At 42.1% G+C, this 25,255-nt stretch overlaps 1 protein-coding gene across 2 annotated transcripts in view; it reads right to left on the bottom strand.

Annotated features, from left to right (window-relative positions):
• GLI3 (GLI family zinc finger 3) overlaps positions 1-25,255 on the bottom strand; it is a 248,551-nt gene that overhangs the window by 82,875 nt on the left and 140,421 nt on the right. For both annotated transcript variants that reach the window (XM_014957727.1, XM_014957728.1), the window contains exons 4-6: positions 23,227-23,432; positions 17,520-17,666; positions 8,919-9,120 (exon numbers count right to left, since the gene is read on the bottom strand). In XM_014957727.1, coding sequence (XP_014813213.1) covers positions 8,919-9,120; positions 17,520-17,666; positions 23,227-23,432 — 555 coding nt within the window. The remainder of the gene's footprint in view (positions 1-8,918; positions 9,121-17,519; positions 17,667-23,226; positions 23,433-25,255) is intronic.

Below are 25,255 nucleotides of genomic sequence, written 5' to 3'. Positions count from 1 at the left end.
AGTGGGCAGAAATGGGAATTCGTCCTTGTAAACAAACAGAAGTGAATAAAAAGAAGTTTCCAGCTCTTGTCATCTCCTCCCGATGCAAACAACCTGCAGGAGTGACTGTTGAAAAATTCCTCAGGTCACACAAGTGACAATGCACTCGGACACCTCACTGCCCTGAAGAGATTAGTGAAATTTTTATTGCTTCAAGTATCTTAGATGCAAAATGAAAATCAAATGGCGTTACAGGAAGGGAGACTTTAAAAATGCACTTCTGTCTGGAACATTTTATCCACAATATAGGTAATGTTTTTAGTAGCACGAAAGAAGAGTTTTGCTTTAAATCCTGTTTTTTTCTCCTCTACTTTCTAGCTGACAACACAGACAAGTCACCAGTTGCATTTACAGCTTGCGACTTAAGTACAGGGGAGAACAATATCATACTGTGACTCTGAAACCAGACATGTGGCATGATCTTAAAGGCAGGTTTGGGACTTGAAATCCTTTGAAATTATTTTTCAAAACTGACTAGGTTTCACAAGTATCCCTCTACATTTGTAATGCTGACACGTTTCATTAAAAATCACTAACTTAGAGACAAGTCATCTAACTGAATTTGTAAAGAGATGTATCTGCATCTAATAAAGTATAGCATAGATTATACTATTTATTTTTTTCAGCTTTCATCAGATAACAGTCATGATTTTACAATTGTATTTAACTCACATGCATCGTTGCCTCTTTTTTCACTTTTCCATTACCAGTTTAAAATTAACGGGGTCTGTGGTCTGTACTTTCTCTCCAGCTTACCATATTATCTATTCTGTTTTATCTGCTAGGCTAGGTGGAATTTTTCTTCATGAATACATTGCCGTACGCCGGAGTAAAATGGAATAGTTTCACTGAGAGCAACAGAGCCACACCGATTAACCTGACGGGCTCAGCCAGCACTGACAGCTTTGTCCTTCTCACTGGGATATTCCTGTTCAGGAATCCTCAACAGCAGCAGTATCCTAATGGGACTTGCTGTTAACAGCACCTTGTGTAATTCATCCATGTTCCCTCCATGCAAGCTTACGACACTGCTGGCAAACATAAATCTGAATTGAATTCATGGCCAAGCATTTTTAGGTTTCTAAACCCTGTATCATTAATTACACGGCAAGTGCTAATTAATACTTGCTCTTAGGGTCTGAAAATGAAATAATGAAGTGCTAAACTCCAGCACACTTCTCTTAGCTCCAGAACTTTCCTGGAATTAATAATGGGCTGGGTCCAATGACTTTAAACTCTTTGAGTAACACTGGACCCGTCTGGAGCAAGGTGCTTCCAATTGACTTTTAATTACAAGATCTGTGACATACACACTTAGAGGCATACATATATAATCCCACTTGTATGTAAACATGCATGCTTGACTTTTTAAATTACACACTTTCTGAGGGCAGAAATCTTGCCACTCCTGGGCATTTCTGGTGAAAAACATCCCCCCCTTTCTAATCCAAGGCGCAGGCGATCTCCAAAACAATCTCTGAATGTCACCATCCTATAATCTATAGGAGCTTTCTATAGGAGGCTAGCTGCAGAATTGCATTTCAACAGAGCCTGAATTAGATGCAACTTTCTGTAATACTGACGAATTTCATTTTTATTCACTTTGTAGCACTTCTCTGCCATTCAGACTTCTTGAAAGAGGATATAAAATGAAGCTATTATGGCATGATAGAGCATTATCTCCCCTTCTTTAGATTAACCATACACAGTACAGGACCACAGAGAATAAAGTCCTGTGCTGCACATACGTGATGTGTCTCGTTATAATAGGACCTGTCTCAGTGGGGTTACACCTGGTCTGAATTCCACCCCATCTGAACTGCAACTAAGCCTTCGTTTGCAACATATTACACCCAATTAACTAGAGACCTTTTAATGCAAGAAAAGCCTTCACTCAAAGCCAGCTTTGCATCTCAGGCAGATCCCAGAGTGATGATAAAACAGCAAAACAACTGTAATGCTTACATGATTAATACACTTTTTATCCTGTCCATCCTATCAGAAGGAGCTTGTTGCAAAACATGGCTGAATATATTGCCTTCTACCTGTTCTACTTTAAACACGACCTTTTTAAGATTTATTTCATTAAACAGCATTCGATTGTGTCCTTTTACACAGACTTCACTACTTAAATATACAAGCTTAAAACTTACAGTCTAAAACAGAAATCAAAGGAAAGAAATAAGCTGTTGCTTTTTAGTAAAAGTTAAGATCCAAATTCTCAGATGGAGCCTTGTGTTTTTGAGTGCAATTGTCAGCAAACTGGGTATGGGGTCGAGCACTGAAAAAATGACATCTGCATATATGACAAAATTATTTTGAGCAGCATGATGAAGAGCTAAGAGGTCATCTCTAGAGCTAAGCATGCCAGATGAACGAGCAATACTGAGAGCAAGAGGTGTATCAATACCAAAGAGGAATCCCAACTACTCATACACACTGGTTCTAAATTAGCTGAGCCAACCCACAAGAAGCACTTGCTTGTCTCAACACAGAATTCAACGGAGGAATGAAAATTTGATCAAGGTGAAGCTACGGCAAAAAACATGTTAAGACAAATGGAAGGGGAAACAGAATACAGAAAATCATGGTGCATTTGAACCGCTGGTCATCTCCTGGAGTAATATTTGAGGTAGTAGAGGGAGCCTGTTTCAGACACTATCAGCAGAAATAACAATGCAAGAACTCTCCTAAAGAGCAGACTGAAAACAACCATTCGCCTCAGAAAGAAGACGGATAAGAAGAGACATAATAAGAATATATAAAATATTGAATAAAGAAAGAAGACTGGGAACATGAGGGCTCCCTGTCTTATAACTATGAGACTTCCTGTTAAATTCAAAAACTGGGTAATTTAAACCTGATAAAAGGATACTCTTTGCTTTTTTTTATACAGTGCATAATTAGACTGTTGGGCTCTCTGCTGGAGATACTTTCACTTTTCTGTGTGATAACCTTACACTTTCATTTGTGTATCTTAACTCTATTTTTATTTTTCTCTTCTCTCCACGTTTGCCAAGGGAAACTGGACAAATTAATACACGGTCACTTGTCTCTTGATATAAAGCAGTTCAGAGAGGACAGCACTGAGTAATTATACAACAAACACTCTATATAAGGAGCTTATAAGAGATGAGGAAATAATTGAGAATCCAATACCTACTTGCAGAAACACCAGACTCTTGTCTTCTTCGTTGATATTAATCTGCTGCTGCCTAAGCTCATCCTACAAACCTGGCTATCCTTTTCTAGCAGTCTTTGTGAAAGTATCCTCACCACCATTCCCTGATGCTCAGCTTCAGATCAGCCCAGAGCAAAGTGATGCGAGCCAGAACAACCAGGATCTGCCTGTAATTAACCACACTATGTTAATTGCTCCATCCTGTTCTGATGACATCAGGGAAGCAGGGGCAGAGCCTGGGGAGAAAAAAAGTGCTGCTGTGCTTTCTCAGTTTCTTTCAAACCTTGGAGGAGATCCCAAAGGGCTCCCATGCTCACATGAAACTGAATTTTAACACGTTATGAGATGGTTAAGATGTATTCACAGTTACATCTCCCTACACCCAAAGAAAGCCTCTTGCAGTAGGTGGAACTACTCCTGATTTAAACACCTTGTAGCTGACAGGGAATTTGGCTCGTTTTCTGAAAAACTGCTTTGTAGATTTGGTATTGTAGGGCTGGTAAGGGACAAGAAAAATACAGAGGTTCTGAATTTCTGATCATATAGAACATGAAGTCCCAACCTCCTGTGTTTATTAAAGACCAGCTAATCTTTTGTAAAGGTTTTGAATTGGTGCTCTTAATATCATGGGAAGTGATTACCCTCTTCTGTACTCACTCTAGGCCATGCTGCCTCTCAAAAAGAAGTGCCAGTGAAGTGCAAAGTCTAATAATTGTCACAGGTAGCAGATATAACATTAAGTACATCCTGACAAAAGATTAATAGCAGGGGTGCTGCACTGCAGGACTGAGTCAGGTAACCAAATGAGTAAATGTCAAATGAAGGATTATCCTCATTTGATGCTATTTCATCCGCCTCCTTTCTGCATAATCTCTCCCAGCTGAGACCTAAACCAGGTGTTTTCAAATGCACAAAGTAGAAGCTCTACCTGGTGTGCTAAAGATCCACTATTAGCTGTCAGCAGGAGCGACATCTTCTTTTCAAGCACTCAGCCTGCAGTCAGGATACAGCACTACGCTGCCAGCTGACAATGACAGAGCGCCCGCCAAGCCAGGCTGTATCTGGATTGTGCTGAACTATTATTATTTATTATTCAAACTGCAGTAGTACCCACGTCAGGGACCAGAGCCCTTCCGCGCTCAGCTCTGGAAAAACACAGCCCAAAACGGGGCTCCTCTCATTCGATTCCATCCTCAACATCCTACAGTGCTCACACAGAGAGGCACGTGCTGAAAACCTCTGTGAAGCACGGGATGTAGCTTCACAGTAGCCAGAGGATGTACTCTTTTTTTAGCCAATGCAAAGACCTGGAGATCCTGGAGACAATTTCTTAACACAAGCAGCACCTCTGCAAAAATAGGTCAATACAGCGTCGAGCCTACAAAATCAAACAAGCAAGAACTAAACCTCCCATGCCCTCCTGTGCTCACTCATCAGCCTTTAATTATCTGACCACTCACCCCTTTTTTCCCCGCAGGATTCATAGAATCATAGAATTGTCCAGGTCAGAAGGGACCTCCAAAGGCCATCTAGTCCGACCCCCCCGCAGTCAGCAGGGACACCCCCAACTAGACCAGGTTGCCCAGGGCCTCGTCAAGCCTCACCTTGAATATCTCCAGGGATGGGGCCTCAACCACCTCCCTGGGCAACCTGTTCCAGTGCTCCACCACCCTCACAGTGAAGAACCCTCTCCTCATCTCCAGTCTCCTAATCTCCATTTGTACCTCGTTTGGTGCACAAGATGCATAAAAAGCCTTCAGTGAGAGACTCTCTGGTATTTCTCCTCTCCTTGCCCAGAGTATTGCCCACCGGCCTTCCTTCCATCATACGTAAACCTTTGGTGAACACACAATCACTGACACCCTCCTGAGCTCCTCTGTGAGCTCCTCTCCGCGCTCATCACTGTACATTTTCAGTGCTTCACAAAACATTAACGCTTTCAACCTCCCTCTGAGCCTCCACCACCTCAGAGGTGAAGGGGAAGGACTCCTGTTTTGCACAGCCATGGGAATCAAAGAAAGATGACGCTAAAACATGCCACTCGTTGGGGTTGCCCAGCTTCAGAGACCTGATCTCCTGTGTCAGTTAACATCACACAGCACATTAAATGTTCAAAACAGCTGTGGGTAGCTTCAAGCCATGGCTGTGAGCAATTTGGCTCCTCTGTGGAATTAAAAGTGTTAGCCTGGACCTCCAGAAGACAAATTGTATGAGCCTGGTGGTCACCTCTGACTAGTTCTGTTTTGCCCAGCATCAGGCTGGGACTGTTTTGCATGAGCAGGTCTGCCCTCCAGGCAGCAAAGAAACAGGTATGAGGCTCCTTCTTCTTTTCCAGCTGCCTGGGAGAGGTGAGGTAGGGTCTCCTGTGGCTCTGGCTGACCAAGAGGATGTTCAGCCTGTGCACTGAAGCAGGTAGGGACCCTGTGAAAACACACTCCACAACCCTGAAATTAAAGATGGTATCAAAGCACAATCACAAGGGGGCAGTACCTTCATTCTCCTTAATGACCGGCTTCTGCATGCTTTATTTTGCAGATTTTTCTCTCTTCTAGAGAAATCCTATAGAATCACAGAATCATTTCGGTTGGAAAAGACCTTTAAGATCATCGAGTCCAACCATAAAACTAACACTGCCAAGTCCCTAAGCACAACATCTACAGGTCTTTTAAACACCTCCAGGGATGGTGGCTCAACCACTTCCCCGGGCAGCTCATTCCAATGCTTGGTAAACCTTTGGGTGAAGAAATTTTTCCTAATATCCAATTTAAACCTCCCCTGGCTTCCTCTCGTCCTATTGCCTGTTACTTGGGAGAAGAGACCGACCCCCCCTGGCTACACCCTCCTTTCAGGGAGTTGTAGAGAGTGATAAGGTCTCCCCTCAGCCTTCCTTTCTCCAGGCTGAACACCCCCAGCTCCCTCAACGTGGTTCCTGGTCTGACTCCTGTCTCCTCTGAAGATTGCTTGCTTTTTCACGTTCAGGGAAGGCTGTTATGGCTGGGCAGACACTTTAACCTCCACAAGCTTCCTAAGGACGTACCAGCTTAACAAGAGCTGCAGCTGCAGAGAAAGGTCCTCCTTCCTCTCTGTGGGCCCTGGACTGGAACGTTGCTCAGCCTATTTAACACATGCTAATAGAAACCTCTTAAGGGCTTATCGCTTGGCTGAACGGGACAATTTCTCAAGAACAGGAAAAATCCTATCTGTAGCATCTAGGCAACATCCCTGGCAAGTTTTAGCTTCTCCATGAAAAGGTAGCAAGAGGTCTTCTGCTTTGTACAGGAAAGTCTCTTCTTTCCCTCACTTCACTCTGATAAATTAATAACTTTGTTGAAGCCTTTAGGAAATACACCGCATTAGATAGGTATCTGCCATCAAAAATGCTGCCAAGTGTAAAAGTGATATGAAACAAAGATCTAAAAGTAGAAGGACTGTGTGATATTAAGTATAGTTAATGCTATTACGTTGTCTAAAATACAAACCCTTCCTGTCTCACAATTCCATCTAGTGGCCTGCTGAGCTGTACCATTTTTCTTGCAGCAACTCCTCTGAGATTTACCTGCAAGTTTCCAGAAGCTGGGATTTTACAGTAGGAAAAGTTTTTTCTACGCTTTGATCACTGTCGCAGTCGAGATATCAAGTGGGATGAACCTACAGTTTGATTCAGTGCAGCAGTTTTTGGGCTGGAAGCATTCTTTACAAGACAGTGAGCTGCAATAAATTAAGCTTTTACAGATAGCCTTGTTGCTGTTTAGTCTTGGAATTTATTAAAGCAATGCAGTGTGGCTTGGGTTTAATACCTTCCATCCCTGTTTATTTTGGTGTCACTCTTTTGTAGACACGTGCACACAGGAGAAGTTAAAAGGCATCAACAGAGGTGAGTTGAAAAGCTGGAAAAAAAGCTAGCTCTCTTCCTTCCCTTCCTTTCCGCTGGGAAGAACGGGAGGTTTACATTTCCACAACCTTCTTCAACAAAACTATTCATTTGACTCTGGCTCTGCAGGGATGGCCCTAAGGTTTGTGTTCTATGTGTCAAAAACATATACCAACCATTTTCAGCTGGGGAGGAAGAGTAAAAGGAGGGAAGACTTAACTCCACTGCAGAGACTATGCCAACTTTCATGCGCTATTTGCTTTACCAAAGCAACGAGCAATGGAAAAGTAGGTTAGTAATTGAAGTGCCACCCCATCTTAATGACAGTGGGGATAGCACACCTCCACATTTAACAGATTTTTAACATATTTAACAGATGTGATCCAAAGCTGCAGCCAGCTATTGACATAAATCACATTCCACATTATGGAGCTTCCTAATTTGGGCCGTGGTTATACAGATTGCAGAGTTGTATGGCAGAGCTATGATATTATACCTGTGAAATACTATACAGCTATTGAAGTCCAGCAGAGCTACGAAGCACGATTATTTGAAAGAAGTGCTTAAAAAAACCCAACAGCACTTATACTAATATCAAATATTTACAGTGCTGTCACTTTCAAAGTTTGGCAGGCTCGTGGTTTCTAACACACTAGTTGCATGCCCCCTTTTCTCCAAAAGTGCAAATCCCCACAGCCAGTTTTTGAAGTTGTAAGTGTAACATTTTTGCTGGAGAGGCACGTTTGAGCCTTGCCAAAAATGGGTCTTTTAGATCTCAAGAAACTGCTGTGGGGACTTGCTCCTTAGCCTCATTGCAAATTGAAGGTGGAGGCTGCTTTTAAGCCAGGGACCGGCAGCACTCCTTGTTTGAGTGCCATAAATCCAAACCCAGTATTTTTCTGAGACTTTGGAGAGGTGAGGGTTTTTTTTTCTTCAGAATACCAAAGGAGCTTTTCTCAGTTAACATATAGCAATGTCACAAATACAAGAATGTTCTGCAACTGCATCTCCATTCTTTCTCCTGCTTCTCTTTATTTTCTTCCACTCCCTTTTCTTTTGACATTCTTGCTTTTGTTCCCTCTCCCTGTGCCCTGTTTGCTTCCCTTTCCTTCTTCTTCTTCTGCCCACCTCTTCCTTTGCTACTCTGCTCTTCTGCCTCCAGAACAATAATTTTTGGGCTGTTTTCTTGTGCATGCAAGTGAAGCAGCCAAGTGAAAATCACAGCATTTCTGATGATACAGGGTGATAACAGGCCTTCCTTGGTACAAAAACAAACAAAAAAGACAATTTAGCAAAAGAAAGTCGAATCTTTCGATATATATTAACTAAAATATGAAAAAAAAAACAAACCAAACTTGGAGATGAATACCAAGAAGTTCCAGCCAAGTATTTTAATTGAACAGTACCATACATCTGTGCTTTATTCTCTGATTATAACACAGCAACATTTCACTGTCCGTTACATCTATGGCTAGAAGAACCCAAGTGACTCAAGTCCAAGTCCTTAAGAGCTATCCTGGAGCTGCTTCTCTGAAAACAGATTTCTGAGCACAAACACACCCCAACACTGCTGGACAGATAGAGTATTACCTGCACTGGACAGTAATATGCCAACAGTCCCTTGTGGTTACCTTTTTGAGTAAGAAAAGTAAGTGCTTTGTACTTTAAATTAAGCTCTGGTGCGCATACATTAGAGAAACTGCAAAATACACATAGTCACAAAACAAAAGAGTATTTAAAGATGAGAGTATACATTCACATTTGCACACGTGTGCGTATGACACATAAATGAGAATACACAATACAGGTGGAAAACGCTATTCTTACCTTATTGCACTTGCAGATAAGTGGCCATAAGAACCACTGGCTGAGGAACTGCTACGAGAATTATTGAGAATTGTGACCAAGGAGTTTGGAGATGTCCGTATCATGGTCTGAAGGTCAAAGCTGTGATCAGATAGGGGGGATATGGACAACGTACGCTTTCGGCTCGGTCTAGCTGACAATCTTGGACTCGGAAACCTGGCGCCTGTTATGTAAACACAAATAATTATCCACCAGGGTACTTAATCGCATTTATTTATTATCAGTGATGGGTTGAGGGAGTTGCAAGACACCAACATGCTGTGACAAGCCCACTCTCTCCACTTGTGATCTACTGGCTACGATTGAGGAAAATTAGGAAGAAAAATCTATCTTTCTGTGGCTTACCTCAGGGGAGCTCTGTTTATTAATGTGCAAGCAAAATGATAAATTGCTAAACAAAAGGAAAAGACTTTTATGAGTTATCCCTCTCATTTCTGGTGATTTATGAATCTGATGGCTTCTTAGACATTCACATCATTAATTCAACCATGAGCAATGAGATGGTGGTTCAGATCCGGGCTGCCAGCAAACCCATACCCACATCACTTTAATACATACAGCCAAAGCTAAACTTGTAAAATACAGTGTAGAAATGAAGAGGCAGCTTTTCCTTTGTTGACTGTAATTCCGCCTGGTTGATACTTGATGCACAACTGAAAATAAGGACTAAAAAAGCACTATAAAGGCCAGCTCTATCAGCACTAGTCAAACTGACATTCACAGTATTAGACTGAGAAACAGTCGTCTCTATTTGCATTTGTCCAGGTTCCCATGATATTCTTGTACTGGGGTGTACAGGGGCCTACGATTGCCAAATTTCTTTAAAACTAGAGATTAAGCTTTTCATAGCAGCAGAGAGAAGGCAACCACACAGATACCTTTTAAATAAACGCATATTCCATTTCTAAATTTTCTGTGCTGCTTTGAAAATCTCTACCTCTTCTGGTCTATTTTACCGTGTCATCCCAACTCTCTGCAGTTCTGACGGAAGATGTATCACCTTAAATTTCTTCCCTTTATTTGATTATTTTCCATCTTGGTTGAGACCAAGGAGGAGAGAATTAGCTTCCCCACCGCATGCTGAACTATTTCCTTTAGCAGTACTGCCACTTCTGCCTCTTTAATCCCCTTAACCTGTAGTAAAGGACTGACTCCTAACAATCCTGACAGCCAGGGTCATGCAGGTCTTGGGTTTGATGCCTACTTTACAGCTACTTCTCCCAGAGTCCCTGACATTCTCTGCAACTTGCTAATAATTCACTGTTGGCCACAAGCCTCCATTATAGGTCTGCCTTTCCTAATTCTTCCTCCTGCCTTGGTGCCCAGGACCATTTTTCAGCAGGGTATTTAAGCTTGCAGGCATAACAATAACCAGGAGAAGAACTCAGCTGACTCCAATTAGACTCACCTCACGGACAGAGCTGGATTTGAATCTGCCATTACATTTTCCTTACACACCTGAGCGGGTTTGCCCTTCTTGCTGTGCGTGCTACACAAGATTTTCATCTGGTATTAAAAGCTGCCATTTGATTGCTGCTCTGACTGTGTGATGGGATCTCCATCCACAGTCCTCCTAGACTCCATCCGTGTTTAGATTTGCCTTAATTAGCCAACATGGGTGTCAATTCTCTTTGGCCTTTGGCTAATACAGAGCTTTTTCCTCCGTGCTCTCTCTCCACAATAGGCCTTAGCCCACACTGCTTCAGTCTTTCAATATTCATGCTCTTGATTCATCATTTAAAAACTTAGGTATAACCATTTATTCCTAAAAGCTACTACACGTTATTTTATGTAATCTGTTTTATCTCCTTTTTATGAGCTTGCTATTGTACTGTGTCTGCTTGATATTTTATTAGTGCCGCGCTTCGTCTCTTTCAAAAGCAGAGATCTTTTATTTGTGCTAAAATAAAAACCAACAGAGATCAGCAGCTCTAAGAAGCTGCAACATATTTCATAAGGAAATGCAAAATACATGTAACGGTAAAACAAAAATAGTAATACTTTGCAGCTACATCCATACACAACTATCCTCTGCTGACTTTTCAGCCAGCATGAATGAGAGCAACACCTCTGAAGTCAGCAGTGATAATATAATGTGCCTCAGCTAAGGATACAATCAAGTGCTCTATAGTGAATAAACTCTGTTATCATGGTTGTACAAGGGGATAGCTAAGTCCAGGTGTTCCTGGTTAACAGCAAGTGAAGGGGACACTGGCCGACCAGCAAAATGAGATGTTACTCATGCTCTGCTACCACAGTATCCCATGTTCCTACCAGCCATCACAGCATCACATGTTCCACAGCATCCTATGTTCCTACCAGCCATCACAGCATCAGATGTTCCACAGCATCCTATGTTCCTACCAGCACACCTAATGGGGTGCTACATATGACAGCAACAGTTTGCAGTCATGTGAACTTAATTATGAACCCTCTGTTTTCTGCAAAGTGATGGGCATAGACCTCATCATGCCAGCAAGACGGCAGCAGAGATGCTCAGAGGGGACAAGCACATCTCCCTCTCTTACGATAAGACCTCATTAAACTTCTTTATTTCCAACTAAGAGTCACCGTGTGCTACTGACGGCCGTGTCTGAACAGTTTCAAATGTGATTTCCAGGAGAAACACTTTCGAAAAATTACGTCTTACAGATCTGAAGTCCAGTTTTGAATCCATACAACTACAAAGGGATTGCCACTTACTTGAGAAATTAATTACGAGCCTGCAAAATATGGACTGATGGCTACTGATGCTAACTAGAGAGGGAGTGCATAGGTTTGATCAAAAAAGAGGAGCAGCTGTTAACAATACTAGCATCTGAGCATCTCTCCTTTGAAGCTAGACTGGGCAATAAAAGCAGGAGAGGACAGTTGTGTTTTGCTGCTCCTGCGATCAGACCCCTTTCATTCTCCATGCCACAACTGCCCACGTGGACTCGTTGGTACTCCAGCCCGCATCTCAGAGAGGACTGAACAAGCATTACCAACAACTGCTCAAAGCTGCTATGATCTTGGAGAGAAGCACCGTCACCCTTGACAGATCACACAGGAGGGAAATTTAAACTCCCTGTGGTGCCCTGCAGATTCTCAAAAACTTCAATGACTTCCCTCCTCCTCCTCACCCTTTCTGGAGTGAGCCTGCCTCCTTTACCCCTTGCCTAAGTCATGCTACGGCTCTTGTAAGAGGCGCCCACCAGTCACTAAACCTCCCCCTTGCCTGCCAGGGCATCCTTGTCCCCGTTCTGTGGGGGATGCACCAGATCTGCAGGCAGTGATGGAGAAAGATGCTCCTTCCAGCTGCGAGTGGCAGAGCCTGGTCTCCAGCCACACCACCCAGCAGTCTCAAGGCTCCTTTTTCTCCTCCAGGCAATGCCTGTTTCAGGCCCCATCTAGATCTGGGAATTCAGCAGACCCCTCCATCTAGGTGGGATGGAAGCAACCTCATAAGGGCCAACAGTCTCCTGCAAAAAGGGAATATTTTTTGCTTCACAGCGGGAGCCAACAGCTGAGGCCAGGCAAGAGTCTTGACCAGAGGGGAGGGGGATTCGCTTCAAGGGAGGCCACGACTTTCAAAACTGAAAATACAATTAAATGGAATTACTGTTTTTTCAGATCTTGGTGGTTTAATTAGGTTTCACATGCCTAAAAAGTCTTAAGCATGAGCTGACCCACTCGTTACGCTGCAGGACGTTTGCTAAACCATTCATTTAGCATAACATCAGTCATAGTTAGTATGTTACTATAAAAAGGAATAGGTCACAATTTGTCAGGGCCTCTGAATACTAAACCAAACTTCTCAGCCTTGCCCAGGCATTTATTTTAAAAACAAACACTTCAATATTTACCTAGCAATTTGAGATGTTCATCTGCTCACAGTATTCTCCCACCGAACCATTACATTCCCTACTCAATAATACTTTAAAACCAAAGAATGTAGGAGCACTGACTCACTAAAAATCCATTTACCTCTGTGCAAGTGCTGAAAAAAAACCCATCAGCTTTGGCAAAGCACGCAAATGGAAGATGACAGTGAAGATTTGTTTAGGAATGTCATTTTTTTTGGAGTAGACCTTGCAGTAATAAATAGTCAGCAGTTGATAGTAAGGACTTGAGTGCGCCGACAAAAAAACCAGCAGATGTCAGAAGAAAAGATCTTGTTCCTGGGGTGGAGATCAATTCTAAAATAACAGATATCTATCTCCATCATAAATTTCAAAAATGGAATATGCCATCCAGCAAATTTGCCCATGAATTTGATTTCTGAGTTGAAGTTTTTAGCATTGCTTAATCATTTATAAGGCAATCTTCAGACATGTATCATTTATTCCATCCCTTTAAATCAAACTTCATCAAACCCTTTTTATTCCATCCCTTTAAATCAAACTTCTTTGGATCTGTCTCAGGCACTAGTTTTTGTTGAAGGCTGTGAACATGGGAAGTTCGATTATTATTTTTAACATTAAAGCTTTTTTTCTTCCTTTCTTTTCCCTCTGGTTTCTGCCCACAGATGCGTAAACTTTGTTTTCACTTCATGAAAGTTTGTCATAAATTTTGTCTTAGTTTTCAAAATGGTAAATCTGTCATCAGCATGCGGGGAAAAGGAATGACTTTTCTACTCCACCCTCATTCTGTAAATGCGCCTAAAAATCAGAAACCAAACCCAGTCCAAAGCTTCTCACATTGGCTTAACTCTTCAAGCTGGCTGAATTCTTTACGTCAATCGGGTGGCTTTCAGTGTCTCTAATGCCAAAAGGGGTAGGTCAATGCAGAATACCTTTAAAAAAGAAAAGCTTCCCATTCTGACTGAACATACGCAAAAGCTAATCAGAGTGAGGATATTAATACTTTCTGGGTGAATTTAGAAATCTCAGGGAACACATTTGCCTTCTACTGAACGTCATTTAAAAGCAGCGTAAAACATCTTCCCCAAGTGAAAAATCCAGGTATCAAATCCAAAAGGCTGTGATTTTTTGAATTATTAAAGTGCTTAGAAGACAGTTTTGGCATACAGTATCTTTACAGCCACGACAAGGAATTTCAGTTGTTGTTACTGTCAATACCTTCCCCGCCTGCTCCCTTCCTAGTTAGACGTTATCCTCAGAGGTAGCAGCTCTGACCCTTTGAGATCAAGCAAGAAGACAGCAAGGTTTGGTCAGGGATTCTGACTCCCCAAAACTGTAGAAAAGCTTTAAAACAGCAAAGAAAATTCTGGTCCACTTTTGATGCCACACAGGACAGTATGAGAAAAAATGACAATCCAGCGTACCCAATCTTGGCCTTATTCTTCCACAACCTACTAGACAGTTCATGGACAGTGAAGCTCAGAGCTTCAAGAAGTCTACTGCTCTTTAGGCAAGATTTAATTTTCTGATTAACGCTTCTCCCACTCATATCACCCCCATTTTAAAACCAGTTTTCCAGGACCACAGAACACAACAAAAGTCCCCAAATGGCACAAACTGTATGTAACATGCTTTTGTGCCCAGTGCATGTCAGAATTGGAATTATTATTTGTACTACAGCAGAGGGTAGAGATGCCAAATTAACTGTGCTAGATGCTCTATAAACACACAATTAGGAGACAAACTTGCTTCACAAGAGAAGAACAGTGTCTCGCTTGTATCTATTTGGTTGTTGTGCGGAATAAACGAGCAGGAGCCTTTGAGTGAGTTGAGTCAACTTGCTCAGAATTTGACGGCAGATAATGAGGGAAACTACCAATCTCTCTTCTGTTCCCTTTGACGAGACTGGGCAAAGGCAAAAGACTACTTTTAAGATCACCACACAAATCCGCACGAAGAAAGATCCAAACAAATGGCATTGCTTTGCATTGATCACTGCACTTTGTTATTAAATGCAAACATGGGCATTCTTATTGTTTTTTTTTTTAAACAAGTCTTAATATCGGCTTCCTGCTAATTGTTTTGTTCTTGTTTCTAATCTAAAATTCTGACAAAGAAGAAAGGGGTTTTCTTTAGCATGATGAATGATAGGACATTCAGATTCCTACTTAATGACAATTAATTTACTGTATACCCATGCAAGTTAAGATAGTTTTAATTAGTTTTTACAAAGTAAAAGGGTAACTTCATACTCTATTTAGATAAAAGCAGCTATTGCCTGACTAAACACATTCTCATCAAATACAGAAGGTGAGCTGAGTGACCTTACTGGGATTCACTCTTATTTTAATTCTCTATTTACTGTTTAAAAATAACCCATTTGCATAATAGTGCTACACATTTTTTGTCTTTAACTCTGAAATAATCCCTAATTGAAAAGTTGCTGCTATAATGAATCTCAAATGTGTGATCTTAATTTTTAAAAACAAACACAAACCAAATTAAAGAGCGCATTTCAAACATCTCGTGGCTAAAGCTGGTGACAGCAAATATCCTTATTAGAGATAGTGTTCAGGTACTTTTTATGAATGGGCTGAAGTTATGGGCAGAGGTCAAACATTTTTGCTTAAGAAGTGATAACATTCTTCGGATGCAAAAGCTGTAATTCTACGTAGATCACAGCATGCACAATCTCTACTAACACATGGAAGCCCTTTGTGCAAATGCCATTAATTGTAGGAGTGCTGCAATGTCTTCTGTTTTTCTTTTCTGGAATACATCTGGCTATCTATCTTCCTACAGACTGAATAGATCCATTCAATCAAGTCTGCATACAAATATGTGGTTTCTTACTGCTACCTACGTGCATTCCAAAACTCTCTCCCAATAGGAACCAAAAACATCGAAAGTATAAAATACCCCTGGTCGCTGCAGGGGGGTTGAACTGAATGACTTCATAGGTCCCTTACAATCCAAACTGTTCTATGATTCTGTGACGCCTTTACTTCGATGAAGTCACGTCCATTCACACAAGCTGGGGACTTGTCCTTGCAGCTGGAACACAGCAGGAGATTTACATTACCTAAACCACGCGTAACAGAGTTTCCATTCTGCAAAACATTATTAATATGCATCAAATGCATTAGCAGTGTACTTCATCTCTCTCCATTCCTCTCAAAATCCAAATCAGGAGTCTCACATTCTTAACCTCTCGAGCACTGAAGCCTACACATTGATTCCTGGTTTAAGTCCAGACTACTTGTGTGGGTTTATTATGTTTCTGAAGTGGGTTCAAGGTACGTTACACCACTGTGAAATCACTACGTACGCTACCAGGGCAGTGAGACTGATTAACAGAAAGTGATTTAAAAAACTTTCTCTATCAAGGTAAAAGACTGAAAACAGTTCCCCTGCTCAGTTCCACAACTGCCTTGCCCTATTCCTGTAAAAATTGTTGGTCAGTCTCCACTACTTCACGCTCCCAGGCATGTGCTCTGCAGAGGCAGCTATCTATATCCCCATGGGTTCCTGAAGGGAACCTCCCAACTCCCACACTCCTGGAGATCAGCAGCCGTGGCACACAGCCAACAGCAAGGAAGAAGGTGGTGAGACACTGGAACAGGTTGCCCAGGGAAGTTGTGGCTGCCCCATCCCTGGAAGTGTTCAAGGCCAGGCTGGACGTGGCCTTGAGCAACCTGGTCTGGTGGGAGGTGTCCCTGCCCAGGGCAGGGGGGTTGGAACTTGATGATCTTTGAGGTCCCTTTCAACCCTAACCATTCTATGATTCTATGATTCTAAGAAGAAAATGCATGCTAACAAAGGTTTTTAAAAGCTGGGGGACAACAAGGTGGTCCAACGCTATTGTACTGCTCTGTGCTACCAAGCAAGAGTCAACAGTCACCACCTTTCCTCGTCACCGCCTTTTATTTCCCTTGTTGGAAGGAACCAAGTACATCCCAAAAAGTATCTAAGCATCTTATGACCGGAGGGGGGGTACTCTGCATAATCCCTTCTGGCTGATCAGAAGCAGCAGTAGTGAGCAGTCTGGAATGGGGTGGCCTCTTTTCTTCCTTCACCAGAGAAAGGGAGACAGATTAGAGGTGTGGAAGATGCTAAAATAGGTAAAGGCGGCTCCTAATATTACGGAAAACTAAATCAGGATCCTTGAGAATTCAGCAAACTGCTTCACTTTAGAAGTGGTCTCAAAGTCTAATATTACGGAAAACTAAATCAGGATCCTTGAGAATTCAGCAAACTGCTTCACATTAGAAGTGGTCTCAAAGTCTATCAATCTGATACAGAACTTCTAAGCACAGCTACCACTCTCTAAAAGTTAGGGGCACATGTTCTCCTAATGGAAAAACAAACATAAACCTTTTATTAACGAAGAGCTCATCAGGGAAATACCCTAACGACGAAAGGAATTGTGAATAGAATAGGACATTTCCAAAAGCACTCAAGTCCTGCTGGAAATAAATTTTATAACCTGCTTTTCAGGAGCAGTCCTGTTCTTCTCCCTACTTCATTTCAAAGTTTACTTTCAGACTTGACATAACCCTTGTTCATCTGGCCATCAATGCTTTGGTCCTCCAACCTCATTAGGAGGCTTATGTTGACTTCCACTTCCCTCTCTGCACGGATGGCCTTTTGGGTCAGACCAGGAAAAAGCCATGTGGTTCCTTTCATAGGACTGTCTATATTTCTAGAACATGTCACTTACTATCCATGGCGTGAAGATACTCCATGTGAAGAGCACCAGCTCCTGCAGTGGCAGCTGAAGGGATGATGTCTGCGTAGGGGCTGCGCTGGCCGGCCAACAGAGCCATCTGATGGTAATATTCAGCTGGACTGACTCCAGCATGTGGAGCTGGAAAAAACACAACATAAACAGCGCCGTTAATGACCTAAGATGTAGGAGAGGGAAAGTTTTATCACATCGCCTGTTCCTCTGGCTATTAAAACAGCTTGTTTATTTTTTAACCTAATGCAACCTCTGCAGTGTGCCACCACCAGTCAATATATTTCAACCAATGATACTGCAAGGACACCGTTGAAAAAACAGCAAGGCATAAAATATTAATGAGTTCAGTGAGCTCATACTTTTATATTTATTATTAAGTGACTCAAAAAGTGACAGGCTGACAGCAATGGAAACTAGTATGATTTATTTAGTGACATAAAAAAGCAGGAAAGCCTTCCTAGACCTTTATTCCCATTTACCTCATTCCTGGCCCAAAGGACTCCGTCTCTAGTTAACAATGAGGCTGAACTTCCATAAGTTTCTGGAGTCTCTGCTTAGAGAACCAGGAGATTTTCACTCAGAGTGGCAGTTTGTGTATAAATTTAGGAGTAAACAAGGACAAAGCATGTTTTCAGGACAGATACTAGTTGCCCATGAACAAGACAGGGGCAGTTTTTTGGGAAGGCAGACTGAAGTCAATGGATGTGGCCATCCCATCCTTCAAGGTTCATATAGAAGTGTACTTGACATACAAGACTGTTTGCAGAGTCAACACCACACATGGGATAGACTCTAGAACCTACAGTGGGATTATGAGCGATGCAGTCCTCTGATAATGACTTATTTAGCCTTTTTCTCCTGTAAAAATACTCTAGGAGCTTTCTGTTCCCCTGCAGTTTTCAAGCATGCCATCAGCTAATGGGCAACTCTGAACAAACACAAAAATCCACATAATTTTGATATCATCTCATCTTAGCAGGCTTCAGATGCTACAGTAAGTTAAGGGTCATTTCATATTCATAAAATAAGCCAGGCTCCATCTCCTTGATCCTGATTCTGACTTGCTGTATGACCTGAGCAGCTTTCCTCTCTGCTTGTCCTACTTGCAAAACAGAATTTCCTTATGCTCTGCTCACCATAAGACAGTACATAAATTTGCTTAAAACACTTCAAGCTCCTTAGGATATACCCCAATGACTTTCTTTATATTCTTTCACATTATTTAATGAGATTTTTCTTTGATCCCACCAACGGAATCTTGAATGGAAACAAAATTTTCGGCTGAAATTCTCTGAATTACGAACTTATTCTGAACATTGTTATTTACACAGTATTACTAAAAGGATAATTCATGTTTACATTAGAGAATCAGATCCTAAATGCAAACCTTAGAAGCACAGAATCAACATTTACACTGCAAGGAGGTAAACATGGCATTAGAGTTTGGAGAAAAGTTTATTCAGCAACATTTTTCTAAAGTGTATTTTTTCCAAAGTTTATTTTTTTATCAAGTAAAATGGAAGAATGTACTTTTGATGTTATCATGTGAAGTAAAACCAATTTCAAGTAAGGTTCAGAAAAATAAAAGTACATCAAACAGGAACAGGAATGGCATAAAAAATGCGCTGAGATAAACTGAAGGTTGTTGGTATTTTTTCCAAATTACGAATTGATTCCTCAACTAAATGTAATTTACTTCAGCCACCACCACTTTCTGTGAAATGGCAAGCAAACTATTCAGGCCAAATTTCAAGAGAAGTAACTCACACTGAATCACTGATTTTAAATATTTTACAGTAGTAGGCAACCATCGTATCTTTCCAGACACACTTAAAATACTTCCTGAGCTTTCTGACATAAGTGTCTGGGTTAACTAACAATAACATTGGCTGCAAACTTTAAAATGAACTGCTGCAGAAAACACAGTGAGCACATAATTGCATTACTAAATGTTCCATACGCCGAGAAATGCTCTGGTGCTCTTTAAAGATCACTCCTTGCTAACCTTCTTCAAACATAAAAAATTAGCCTACTAAATGATGTATTGCGTGGAGGGTAAATGAAGGGTAAACGGGAAGGTCCGCAGCCCTGATTTTTCTCCTGTTTATTCCTGGGTAGCTTCAGCTTTGCCCCTGATTTTTTACAAGGGGAGGCATTTCCTTCTGCATCGTGGACACTGCTTTTGATCATCGAGTTCCAACCCCCCTGCCCTGGGCAGGGACACCTCCCACCAGACCAGGTTGCTCCAAGCCCCATCCAGCCTGGCCTTGAACCCCTCCAGGGATGGGGCAGCCACAGCTTCTCTGGGCATCCTGTTCCAGTGTCTCACCACCCTCACAGGAAAGAATTTCTTCCTGGTATCTAAGCTAAATCTCCTTCTTCCAATTTAAAACCATTACCCCTTGTCCTATCGCTCCACTCCCTGACAAAGAGTCCCTCCCCATCTCTCCTGTAGCCCCTTCAGATATTGGAAGGCCATTATAAGGTCTCCCCAGAGACTTCTCTTCTCCAGGTTGAACAACCCCAGCTCTCTCAGCCTGTTTTCATAGCAGAGGTGCTCCATCCCTCTGATCATCTTTGTCACCCTCTGCTGGACCCGTTCCAACAGGTCCATGTCCTTCCTGTGTTGAGGACTCACGTTCCAGACTTATATTCCAGATTATTTTGGCTCCTGGCCATCCCCAGGTCTGTGAGCCCACAGACTGAGCCCATTGGTATACTGACCTAATTATTTAACTGGCCTAAAGCAATTAAGGTAGCAAGAGAAATCTCGCTATGACTTTCGGAAGAAAAGTAACATCTTCTGAGTTTTCATAGTTCAAATGCTGTTACAACTTAAGCCATGGTGTCCTTTATGTTATTAGTACATTACGTGCATGTACCCCTTTGAATCACAGGGGTGTTTTTTTTCATTTGCATTCTAGTAGTGCTCAAGTCACGACTTGGACTATCTGACCCCAGGAACCTAAACCTGAAAAATACATTTCATTGTATACCCGACTGATCACACAACGAATTATGGATTCCAGAGAAAAAAATTTAACAGCTTTTCAATAAGCATGTTGTTTTACTGAAATATCTCCAGTGCTTCAATCAAGTTACTGTATTTTTGTGAGGGGCTGCACAACACCTGGGCTGTGGTAACTGATCAAAGATGAGCCGTGAGCCTTGAGGACACATGAAGTAACACGTATTTGTTTAAAACCAAAAGAAAGAAGCTTAAGCCAGTTAAGTTTAGCTTGTATTTATGAAAGGCTAAGGTTGTGTATACAGTCAGTGATCAAAGCTCAGGGGCTGAGGAGTAAGACAGAGCGTACTCAGCTGTGTGGTCCACACCTGAGTGTCTCATGCCATCTGAAAGCCCGTGGGCATCCAAGGCACCTACATGAGGCTGGCAGGCATGAGACAGGCCTTGGAGGAGAAAACTGCCTCGTTGAGGTGGCAGCTGGAGTTGAGGCCAGGTATTTCACAGATCTGAACTGGCACCAAACACCTACGTTGTCTTCTAGTTACGACAGAGCTCCAGACTCAGCTGGTAACACGCATGGTGTCTGTATTTGGGTGACCTGACTCCACTGACTGCACTACCTAAAACTTGCTGGACTGTAATGGGAGGACAGCACACCAAGATCACGGACAGATTTCTGTACAGCCAGAAATTTAGGCACCAGAATCCGGAACCAACCTCTACCCTGAGACGTCCTAGAGCTTCAGAGAGATTACCACTGGCCTGGGGAATATGGCAAAGCACTTCACTGAATTTCACTGAATTTTTTAGAGTTAGAAGGGACCATAGAGATCATCTAGTCCAACTCCCCTGCTGAAGCAGGATTGCCTAGAGCTTGTCAGAGCATGTTACTCAGGACAGCATCCAGGAGGGTCTTGAAAATCTCCAAAGAAGGGGACTCCACACCCTCCCTGGGCAGCCTGTTCCAGGGCTCTGTCACCCGCACTGTGAAAAAGTTTTTCCTCATATTTGAGTGGAACCTCTTATGTTCCAACTTGTGCCCGTTGCCCCTCGTCCTCTCACTAGGAGATCTCTGCCATTCTGGAGTATCAGTTGAGTGCCGGGTCCAACACCCCAGCGCATCTCAGACAGCACTATGTGCCCACATCTATGCACATAAATTCTTGAGACCAAGAACGTACACAGGTTAATGTCATAGGGTTGTGTGATGGGTGGGTTTGTTCTCTCCTTTCTTTGTATGTGCAACTGGAGCATTCCTCAAGCATAAATGAAATTTGGCTGGAACATGATCTGAAGATTATTGAAGAAAAGACAGTAAAATGTTGTGCATATTAGCTTTCATGAAAAGCCCAAATACACATTGCAAGATTTTCCCTATTTGTGCCATTACATTACATTAAAGCTCTATCATGTTTATCCTATAGGAAAAGCTCCAAAGCTCCATGAGTCAAAATATTATTTCTTAGCAATCAAATTGTCCCTTCAAAATATTTTTTTGCTATACCTTGGCTAAAATAAAAAGGGTAGAATTAGCAAGGATTCATACAGCATCCAAAGTGCTGCTAAGAAAGCCCTATGTGCATGCCATATACCTTGACTGACAATAGGTCATTAAAATTTATTCTCATAAGAATATGTGCCCATAACTAATGGATTAACTGTAAAGGTATATGTTCTTATAAACGAGGATTAATTAGTTATCCGTTTGGATAGGGTGCACAGCTCATTTTTCAAATTCAGCTAAAGGCAGTTTAACTCTGTTTGGTAAGTTTCTGCATCCACTGAGAAGACCTTTCCCATAGTTAAAATAATAGTTTAAATATCTTCACCATATATTTGCTTCAGAGTATGTTATATTTTAGCTCTCTTCAGCAAATACTACAACTCTGAAATGTTAAACTACTTACTCTGTTATTGAAAAACCTACTGCTAGCAAGACTGAGCCTTTTTGTAACTCTATTCATTGCTCACTTTGGCAAAATTCCCATTGAAAGGAATAGGAAATGCACCAGAGTAATGACAAGAATGACCACGGGAGTCCACTTCAACCCAAATAACCTGGAAAGTAATAGCCATGGTCACACCCAGACCTAAACCATCGATGCTTCAAGTATACTGCCCACCATCAAAACTGAAGGGGCTAGTCCTGATCATCACTTCTACATCAACCTGGTTTCATTTGGCCAAATCACTGGCGAGGCTAAACTGATATAATTCTACATAATTTCAGCAGAACTATTGACTAAATATAACAAGTCAGTGCATGCTTTCCATGATTGAAAACTATGATTTTAATTAACAAGCCTTTTGTGCCTGAAGAACTCCATGGTTATACACGGATCTACACTCACGAAGAATATGGCTCGATTCAGTGCAAATACAACATACTTTTTGGGAGATCAGAATCACACCCTGGGTCAGCTCCACAAACAAAAGATGTCACGAGACACACACCACCCTTCCAGCTTAAATTTTGAATGAGGCAGGGCTTTTTTTTTCTTTTTTTTTTTTTTCTTTTTCCTGAAGTTTCAACCTTTGTGAGATGTACAAATGAGCCATGATCGGCTGATGAAGTATTGAAACATTTATGACATAATGAATATGTCTGACAAACCTGCTGAAGCTGCTTTGAACGAGGGGGGGGGGGAAAATGTTGACAAGATTAATATAACTTAAGTTGCTGCAATGACGGAAAACAGGAAACCTGTCTTAACCCACCGTCTGTTGGGCTGAGGCCGCGGGCTGCCGAGATCATGGAGAGGGACGGGCTGCTGTGCAGGGACCTGATGTAGTCCATGTAGGGGTTGATGTAGGGGTGAGGGGTGCTGAAGGGAGACTCTGAGGTCGCAGCAGGATTTCGGTGCGGGGAAATTCGAAGGAACGGCAGCTCTGAGTATGTCGGGCTACTAGATAAGGCAGAAGGCCTGGAAGGAAAAAAAAAAAAAAAAAAAAAAGAGAAAAACAAACAAAAAACAGCCAGGTTATCTATATGATAAAGAAAAATACTGTAAAGGTAACACGTTCATTTATTGAATAATAACAACTGGGTTGCCCATGTAATAACTTCCACTAAAGTCAACTGCCTGGAAAGAAAAAGGATTGGAAATGAATTCTCCACTGTACCCATTATTAGCAACATTTCTCTGACCAGTTTTAACCTGAGTTTATATTTGGTTTAATCTTTATATCCCTCAATACCCTTTCCCCCTGGGGTTCAGCAGAAAATCACTTTAATTAGTGTGAAATATGCACCCTCTATCCCACGTATTAATTCCTGCTGCGATATGGAAGACGTACTGAGATGCTGAATCATTTAGATCTTCAAAGCCACATGGCTATTGGAAAAAGAGTTTTGAGAGCTACACTGCAACCGCCCCCTTAATTTGCTAGCTTACTCTTCCCAAAAATGCAAGATTGCACGTTTACACAGAATTCATTCCAGAAGAACCAATATTTGTAAGCCATTAAGACAGCTAGATCCTTTGGAGCTTATTTTTGTTGGTGTCCCTTCCCATGAAAGATGCAGAAAACCTGGTGGCAAAGGAAGAAAGATTGCTGCCTGTGTTTGTTTTTAGCACGGCACCGGAGACCGATGCCTCTAACAAGACCATATTAATTAACTACCTCATTCTTGCTGCGGTGCCTTCTCAGGCTACGTGTACGAAGCTGCGATGAACCAAGGCTGAAAGCTGAGTTCACAGCTGCCAAAAGACAAATAACCTGCCTTAACCCTCCCCATCATCCCACCCTGTCGATACGACAGCGTCCAGGCTCTGCGTGGAGACTCTCCTCTCACAGCACCCCACCTCCAAAGGCACTGGAAAAAGTCCAAATTTCATCAGAAGGGGTTGGAGTGCCTGCCCTTGCCAACCTGCTCTTTGGCAAAAGACAATGATTAAGCCTGTCATGCATTTGCTGTAGTCCAACTGGTTGACCTGAACTAAATGCCTTTTTGTCCCTGTTTTTCCAATTAATTTAGCATATATACAGCACAGACACGGGCAGCAGCTGTGAGAGCAGCGAGGGCAGCCTGTTCCTTTGATGCTGTTGGCTTACAAAGAATATTAAAACAAGAAATGTATTTTTTTCCCTTTAACATACACATACCGTGATCAATGGAGATAGTTGTCATCACCTAAAAGGCCAACAGAATGTAATCTTACATAGGAGCCAATTTTGCTCTGCCATCAGCTTGGAAATGCTTGCGTATGAGTGGGAACAAAGATCAAAGTTACACATTCCTAACACGACGCCGGCTTCCCTGCCACTAAATCCATGAGGGCTCATAAAATCGGGGGGGGAATGAAATTTTTTTTCCTGTTGTGCTTTTCTCTCTCTTTCCCCTTCCCTTCCCTGTTTGGCTTTTGTGTGTTTCTTGCCCTCCTATGGCTTTCGGCGAGGTAAAGCCATTTTAACCTTCTTCTATGAAATTACCTCCTAGCTCCAAAGTTTGTTTGCATCCCTTGTGTGCTAGTGGCAGGTACCAGCACCACAATCCCTCCCAAAGGAGGTGCCAAAGCACCTGAAGAAGTGACCCACACGAAGCCCAGTCACTCCACGGGTTACCCCTTCAGCGTATTCAAAATGCACCAAGAACCTGAAACCAGAAGCCATTTTCCACCACTGTGCAAAACAGGCATCTCCTTTCCTCTCTTTTTCTCCACATGGTTTTGAAGCACTTTTGTTTTATGGTGGAAATGCAGCTTTACTCGTGTTGGTACTGTGAAACCCACCCAGCCATAAAGCA

The sequence above is a fragment of the Calidris pugnax genome, unplaced genomic scaffold (genome assembly GCF_001431845.1).
Source record: "Calidris pugnax isolate Ruff unplaced genomic scaffold, ASM143184v1 scaffold222, whole genome shotgun sequence".
NCBI lineage: Eukaryota > Metazoa > Chordata > Aves > Charadriiformes > Scolopacidae > Calidris > Calidris pugnax.
This window is presented reverse-complemented; position numbering and strand designations above follow the sequence as displayed.